The sequence below is a fragment of the Falco peregrinus genome, chromosome 2, assembly GCF_023634155.1.
Source record: "Falco peregrinus isolate bFalPer1 chromosome 2, bFalPer1.pri, whole genome shotgun sequence".
Classification (NCBI taxonomy): domain Eukaryota; kingdom Metazoa; phylum Chordata; class Aves; order Falconiformes; family Falconidae; genus Falco; species Falco peregrinus.
Genome location: NC_073722.1, coordinates 50,942,044 through 50,950,290, shown reverse-complemented (window position 1 = coordinate 50,950,290; position 8,247 = coordinate 50,942,044). Strand labels below are relative to the sequence as shown.

The 8,247-nt window shown below is 44.3% G+C and overlaps 1 protein-coding gene across 1 annotated transcript; it reads left to right on the top strand.

The window, feature by feature from the left end:
• Positions 1-565: 565 nt before the first annotated feature.
• S100P (S100 calcium binding protein P) lies at positions 566-4,966 on the top strand. Its single transcript, XM_005243075.3, has 2 exons — positions 566-1,189; positions 4,687-4,966. Exons 1-2 carry the CDS (start codon positions 1,052-1,054, stop codon positions 4,834-4,836), a joined length of 288 nt encoding a protein of 95 aa, XP_005243132.1. The 5' UTR covers positions 566-1,051; the 3' UTR covers positions 4,837-4,966.
• Positions 4,967-8,247: the final 3,281 nt, after the last annotated feature.

The window sequence follows — 8,247 nt, the reverse complement described above, 5'->3', positions numbered from 1 at the left end:
ACCACCTGAGCTAACACTGTCCATGTACGGCTCAGCTCCCTGCACAGACCCTCAGGCAGCTCTCTTGTGAGTAGGTGTGGGTCCCAGTGTCCCTGGTGTTTTAATGGTGAGGGACCACAGTTTTCAAGCAAATCACAAAGTTCATCAACAGCCACAGAGGACCACAGGATTTCAAAGTGACCTTTTGGTTTCAGTACAGCCCATTTTATTGCAAGGTTTGATGCTGCGTAGGGTCAATAACAATTTATTTCACTGCAGATCAAGGTGGACTTTGCTACTGGCTGTTTGCTCAAGCTATCAGATTTATTCCATCAGATATCCCCATCTGAGCAAGTTCTTTGTGTAGCAGATCTGCAAGGCTTGCTTTACCAGCCCTGGAGAGAAGCTGGTTTATCAGACCTGTTTCAGATATCCACTATGGAGGGAGTGCAAACCCAGGGGGACTAAGCCCTCTGCACGGCAGACCTCTACTTTTCATCCAGTGAGTTTCAACCCCATTGTGTGCTAGTGAGCCATCTGGTCTGCCACAAGGTCCTCTGCACGGCAGAGAGGGCAGTCTGTGCCTGCTCTGGGCTCAGCACAGGCAGCACCAGGCAGAGCCCCTGCGGTAGTGAGGAAGGAGATGTTTCCCTTCCTCCTGAGCAAGCTAGCAGATACTCTGCTGAAGCTGGGCTATCCGCTCCCTGCTCAGATGGGGATATCTGAAGGAACAAATCTGCTTCTTGAGCAAACAGCCAGTACCAAAATCTGATTTTCGTTGGGCACACTGTGTATCTTGAAGGAGAGGCTGTTTTCTACTGGTGAGCAACTGGTTCTACCAGCCACACCAGAGTGATAAAGCTTGAGTTTTGAATAGCTGTCAGCACAGAGGCATGTACTCCAAGCAGTGCTCAGATACGGATGTTTGCTAAGGCATAACTGTCCCTCTGGTGTGCAACCATTGATTGGATGGACAGTTGCATAAAGGATCCCAGAATAAGACCAGTCACCATCCTCTGAGAGAGCCCTGAGGCTGTTACTGTTCAGAAGAAAGCCAGACTCCAGCAGCAACATGTCTCAGCTGGAAACCGCGATGGGAATGACCATTGCTGTCTTTGACAAATATGCAAAGGCTGATGGCAACAGGCAAACCCTCACCAAAGCAGAACTAAAGATGCTTCTGGAAAAAGAGCTCCCAAACTTCCTCTCGGTAAGAGAACAGCACGGTATCGTTTCTGTGTAGCTGATGTAAGGGCTGCCTGCAGATACAGCTTTTAGTGCATTATAGGGGAAATTACATCTGGAAATACGCAACTGTGTGTAGAAAAAAAATGAATAAAAAAGCCTTTGCGTATGCTGTGTGAAACTGATTCTAATATTCAGGGCCATTCCCTGTTTAGCACACTCACCGGTCGAGTTTTCAGGACAATGGCTTTGAAATAGACTGGGTTTCACCTTCAGAATTCACCTACTTCTGTTTATCCCTAGATTTATCAGCTCACATCATGTCACAACTGCTGTGAAGGTAGTTGTGTTGTTGCCAATTGAAGATCTTGATTGCAAATAATTATACACTTACTTTCTCTAGGAATTTAAACTACATACTCAGTATGCTCATCAGATTTACGCATAAATGAGAAAAACAGATGAACTCAGTATGAACAGTTTTGCATTTGTCTTTAATACTAAAAGAAAGACCTGAAAAAGTATTTTACAACATAGATTTGTGTGTGATCATCAGGTGCATTTAAGTAGGTTATATATATATAAACAGTAACTCTTAGCAGGTCTTCAGAATGCTTAACATCTTACAGTAAATACTCCAGTGTTTAGCTGCCTGGGAGACAAAACGCTTTTCATTTTCAATTTTTTTTGTCTGCTTCCCTTCACTAAAAATCCAGAAAACACCTTTAAATGTCTTGTTCTTTCCACACAGGAGCAATGTTTATCTAGATGTACAGCTATTGTTCTTAAATGCAAAGGCTAGAACCAAATGTTCCAAATGTGGCTACCACTTTTTGTATCCCGCATAATTCAATTTTTTAACAACCATTTCAGGGCACTTGATACAAATAAATATGTTTCTATGCAAGCTATATGAAATCACTGTTTGAAATCCACGCCTACTGGGTTTACAGTTCAGAAATGAAATGCAGATGCAATACTCAGAATGAGAACCTGGATGGCTCTGGGGGAATAGAGGAAAATATCTCTGAAAAAAACTCTGTAAAACACATTCGTGGTTGTGACCCAACAGCACCACAGGAAGCATCCTGTTCCTCCTGATCATGGAGATGTGTGTTACCTATAGCAAACACCCACAACAAAACCTCAGTTCTCAGGGCACATGGAAATCCCCCAGAAGCTTGACATTTGGTCTATGTAAGGCTGGGGAGCCACTGTGCTAGACAGCGGCCAAATGGGACGATGTGCTAAAGTTCATTTCTGACTACGTTTACTGGCCAGGCACCACCTTTTCCAGTTCCCCACATTGGCTCTACTTCTCTTCTGAAACTGCTGGGAAAACTCGAATTTTCTAGGAAGATAATTAGCTGCATGTCCTCTTATGTTCTAGTCTCCGTCTCTTTCCCATTTTACCTATTCTAAAAAGAAAAAAATAAACAAAACCCCAAAAGCACAAAATAACAATTTATGCCATTACTTGAATTTAAACCAAAAATGTCCTGTCTTGCAGACTAATAACTGCAAGAAAGAAACTGAGAACATTAGTCTGATTTCAGAAAAAAAGTTTAATCTGCCTATTCCTAACATTTATATTGATATTTTTTTATTTGTAACAATGTTCTGGGAAACAGAGTCTTTCAAATACTCATGTATATTTCTGGCCTTAAAATTGGTCATTGCTGACACAGCTCACAACTATCTGGAAAGGGCCTGAATCAGTTAGAGGCAGGAATAAATCCATACCACAGGACTGAAGGACTGGACTCAGTTATAAAGAGTTTCCAAAAAATAATTCCCAAGTGTGCATTTCAGAAGTAATTCAGAGGCTAAAACTAGTTCATCTGTTTCACTAAATAATTTTAAATATTTGCTTAAAAAATTAAAAAGGGTTGTAATTTGCAAAGTGAAAAGGAACAAAACCTTCCAGACATATTCATCACTCAAATCTAGGGAACTGGTTCAATTTTTAGTGATTTTAAACGTGCCTATGTTTAAAGTGAAACATGAAATCACAGAATGAGAAATTTAATTAGAACATGATCAAGAAGTGCTTTCAGATTTCAATTAAGGTAGTAATTATTGTAAATGTGTGGAAATTTTTCCAAAGTTTATATAATGCCTATCTCGTATAATACCAGATTTATTTTTTGTTTAGAGTCAACAAAATCCACAGGGTTGTTTCCTATATTGGATAAGTCTCTACTGCCATCACCTGCTTATTTTTAAAACTACGTTTTCTAAAATCACTGGAGATAATCAGTGCCAGGACTCCAGCCAGAAAGCCCTCCTGTAAGCTACTTTAGAGAAAACCTACTTTTTCATATATATTTTTTGGCAAAAGTTTTTTTTAAAAACTATTTTTACTTGGATGGTGCCTTGCTTAGCATCAGTATCGAGTTGTACTGGTTCATTCAGTCCATCAGAATTATGACAACTTAGAAAGATAGTTCTGCTATTTTTCGCTGCCGTAACTGAAGCTTAGCATCATGCTTGCTTCAGGAGCTGCCTCCCCAGATGTTGGCTCCTGCGAGCAGCTTGTGCTGGGCACCGAGGCCAGAGGCAGCTCTGAAAGCACTTTTGAGGCTGTTTGCATCTTTGCTGGGGTGGCGGTATTTAATGAAGCTTAAATTTGACATTTGCTCCAGGAAAGCATTGCTTTGCAAAACTGCAAACTGCCCAAGCTCCAGCCGAGCCTTTCCAAAGGAGCAGATGGGGAATGCGTGGCATTCAGCTCAGCTGGGTAATGTCCTCAGGGCTTCGCATTACACAGCTTTAATTATGACACGTTGTTTTAAACTTAGAAAACATGCCTTTCCATGCCGGTGCATGACCACAGCTCTCACGTGTAATAAACCCAGAAGCACATGCTTTCGGGGCCGGGGTCTGCTGTGCTCGCTGCCGCTGTGCAGGTGGTGGGCAGATGTGGGTCTGCGCCCATGCCATGAGGATGCTGGGACTCATCCCTGGTCCTGCTGTCACCCAGAGCCCCCAGCCTGGGCCTGAGGCCAGCAGCAGCATGAGTTCCCATGGGAAGGGTGTGTTTTCCAGGCAGCTGGAGGAGGAAACAGGTAGCTCCCACCGAGATGGGGAGGTGGAGGCACAGCAGCCCCACGTCCCACACTGGGCGCTGAGCAGTTGTCTCAGCCAAATACAGTTCGAAGGAACTCATGGCTTGATACCCAGAGATTTTAATGCATAAAGCATGCAAAGAGAAGAAAAAAACCCAAAAGGTTTCACTAACAGAAACATGATAACCTGTTACGCTAGGCAGGCTAACAGCAGGGCTGCGTGCAGGAACCGTTACACCTCCATCATCCCCCTCAAAAGCAACTCGATTGCAATCTCCCACAGAAAGGTACAATGCACCCGAGCTGGTGCCAGCCTCACAGTCCCCAGACACATACACCTGGCCTCGGCGAGGGCTCGGAGCCCCACCAGGCCTTGTCCAGGGTGCAGGCAGTGATATTGCTGCATGGGGGCTTGTGCCACCTCTCACTTCAATCTGCTCTTTTCCTTTTCCAGTCAGCGAAGGACAAGGATGCTATTGATAAAGTCTTCAAGAACCTGGATGAAAACGGTGATTCTCAAATAGACTTCAAGGAATTTGTCATCTTTGTGGCCACTCTGACTTGCTGCTGTCACAAATATTTTGAGCAGAAAGCAGCCAAGTAATTGTCAAAACGCTCTCAGAAGCCTTTGCCTGTGCTCCATATGCTTGTGGTATGGATCCCTTCGCTCCTTCCATGTGCTGCCATGCAGTTTACAAGCATGCTGGGCTGTAAAAATAAATCCTACTGTGCTTAATTCCCTGTCTTGAATGTTAATTTCTGCTCCTTTGTGGAAAAACCTGGGCTTAACAGCTCCTACTAACTCACATTGAGTAGTTTCTCTCTTTCTCTGCTTTTTAAAATTCTGTTCTTAACCAAAAGTCTCAATATTCATCTCAGTGCAGAGGATGCACAAGGGTAAGTGCTGCTAGAGCCAGGAATCAGCTAGAGGCTGCTTTTACACAGCACCATCTCTGGGATGCAGCCTGTTGAGCTTCAGCTGACAAAGGCTGCAGCCTAAATCCATGTGTGTGCCACCAGGGCTGGATGGGATCCAGCTCCCCTGGGCAGCCATCCAGCCTGTTTAGTGCTCTCACCTGTGCAGTTGTTGCAGGGCTGCCATGTAGGATCCTTCTTGGTTAAAAAGACATAGCAAACCCAAACACTTTTTTTTTTTTTTTTTTTCCACTGCATGGAGGATTCTGTGCAGTTTTATGTGCTGGTGAACCATTTCACCCAGCTCACATATATTTACTTTCTATAACATGAGAAGGCTTCTGTACCAGTATAATGATATTGCTGCACCATTGGCAAGGTAGGTAGGGTTGTACACTATAACCGTTTTATTTAAAACAAATTTAAATACCCTCTCAAATAGCAAGTCATAATATTTTTGCCTGAAACAAGGCTAATGGCAGCAATTATTGCTTCTTTACCTGAAAAATGTCTGTGCAGAGAAGTGGAAGAGCTTGCTTTGGAGCAGGCAACAGACAGCAGCTGTGACTCTGCAGCTGGAGCAAGACTGAATCAATCTGTAGTCTGAAGCACTTTGCAGGTGAGCATCCCAGTCCGGACTGCAAAAACATCCATTTTAGTTCCTTTGTCTTCAGAACAGCCCCGTTTGGTGCTGTTCCTATCTTATGCCAAGAGCCAAGTCATTCCCTGTGCTGCTGCAAGCACAAACGTGCTGTGCAGGTAGAGGTGCCGCAGCTCCCTGTGCAGCTGCACGCTGCTGCTTCGCAGCACTTCAGCTCCGACTGGAGGCCCCGGCAGATCGCCCAGCACAGCAGATGTACGAACAAGGGCTCTGTAGGTGCAGAGCACTGCTTTAACTGCAAAAACATTTTCCTCTTCCTCCTGAAGCCTGGTACAATGAGCTGAGTGACCACAGTTGTGTACCTGGAGCTGGAACAAGATCTTAGTGTCACTGTGTTTTCTGAGTCTGAAGTTAAACCACAGATCTGACCCATTCATAGCTGTGTATGATCACACATTTTTAAGTGCGAGATCTTCTGGGAAACCTGCTGGGAAAAGTTTGGGCTCATTAGATTACTTCAGCCTGTTTTAATCATTGCAGGTGTCCTTTTATCTAGCCACCTTCAGTCCCTTGGTTTAGCTGTACCAACTAAACACCACTTAAAACTTGATTGCTAATACCAAGCGCACAGCACCCCAACGCACTTTAATGGACGCGACTGCCAGCCGCTTTGGGAAAGGCTCTTCTGTGCCCTGGCACTGTTGTGTCAGATCGAGCAACCGCATTCCAGGGGCCAGGCACTGCTTGGTGAATGTGGCTCTGTCCTCACCAGGGTTGTCCAGCCCCAGTAAGTCTTCAGAGTCTCCCATCCCCCCCACACTACACGTGGCTGGTGTACACACCAGCACTGCACCTGGCACAGACACCCATGGAGGGATCCCCCACCCAAAAAGCGTTAGAGCCACAACTGCTGTGAGTCAAAGCAGCCACTGGTGCAGCTGCAAATGGCACTGCAACAGGTGCTGTTAGCCTGCGGTCACAGACCATGCTTAACATGCAACCAAAAACTAGTGAGTGCTGCCCACATTCATGCCTTCTCCCTGGCACCTTGCTGAGAACAGCTTCCCAGCTTAGCACAGACCTACAACAAAGAAATGATCAGTTATTCTCATTCTCCGACAGACTTCATAAACCAGTATCAGTGTGTGCAAGAGATCGCTCAAAAATGAGGAAGCATGTTTATGTGTGTGCGTGAGCATGGCTGTCCCCTGCCAAAAGGGACAGCAGGGATTTGTCCCCACTCCAGCACTGCTACAGACTGAGCTCTTGCAACCCACCGTTTTGAGTGAGGGTCTGCCTTCTAGTCCCCAAATCCCTGTGGCACACAGTCGTGCTGAACAACACTCAGAGGGTTGCTGAGTTCCTGGGTGGCTGGAGATGGACTGCACCACAGATATTATGCTTGCATAAGTAACATGACTTGCTGTATGGGCAACAGTAGTACAACAGTAATATTTCTCTGCACTACCTACTAGTCATGAAGATGTGCAAAATTCTTCCCAAATTAGCCTTTTTTTCAGAGATTACTCCATATTATTTCAGTTGTTTGAGATACCTTTACAGCTCTAATCCAGTATGCCCCTGCCCGATGGCTGCTGTGCAGCTCATCACTTGCCAGGGCTGGCAGATTCCAGTATCACATCACTCACTGTTTTGTCAAGGCTGTAAATGAGAAAAGTGTTCTCCTTATTGCAAAGGAAGTTGATTATAAATTACAGAGGTAAATTTCATATATTGTCTACCCAGCTAGCTAGTGGTATAAACCATCTCAGGTGAGGAAATTTAGGTGACACCTGCCACCGATTGATTGGGGTGTCCTAATTTTTTTGAAATGTATGTTTCCTTTTCCTTTTCCATTAGCATCTAAAACGTTTCCTCTACATTGCTTTGTAATACCCATCCTCACTGAAATTATTTCTTTTTACCACTGTGTGGCACTAAATGCAGCCTTTTTATTACCCACTGAGCCCAAAATTCCATCTATCATTATTGAGACAGAACATAAAGAATTTGTGTTAAGATTTTTAACAAAATCAGCAGTGTTCTTAACGTCATGGCAATTTTATTTCTAAATAAATAGTGCATGTGCCATCGACAGCATTTCACTGGTTGCAGTGGGAGCAGCAGGAGCCGAGGGCCACACAGAGGCTCTGTCTCTTGGGCTTTCAGTAGGGTTTAGTTGCACCATCCCAGACTCACCCTTTGAGTTTCCCCTTGTTTGTAGCAAATCCTTTGTGCAATTTATTGTAGTATCATTCTACACCACATTGAGATGTCTTTTAAAACATATCTCTTAAGGAGAATGTTGCTTGTCAGCCAAGAGCGCCACCTTATTTTAGTCACTCCATTTTATCTATCGGATTTTTAAAACCATGCTATTCAGCGGTAAAAGCTGTAATTTACCCCATGTTTCACCTTTAATACCTAAACTCCCAGGGTCTGGTGTCTGATACCCACACAATTTCACTTTTTCTGTAATGCCATTTTGCCCGTTTCCCT

Bases quoted from the DNA above. Each gene is read 5' to 3' on its own strand.
- S100P (XM_005243075.3), top strand. From the start codon at position 1,052: ATGTCTCAGCTGGAAACCGCGATGGGAATGACCATTGCTGTCTTTGAC. The intron at 1,190-4,686 runs GTAAGAGAACAG...TTCCTTTTCCAG, and splicing joins AGCTCCCAAACTTCCTCTCG to TCAGCGAAGGACAAGGATGC.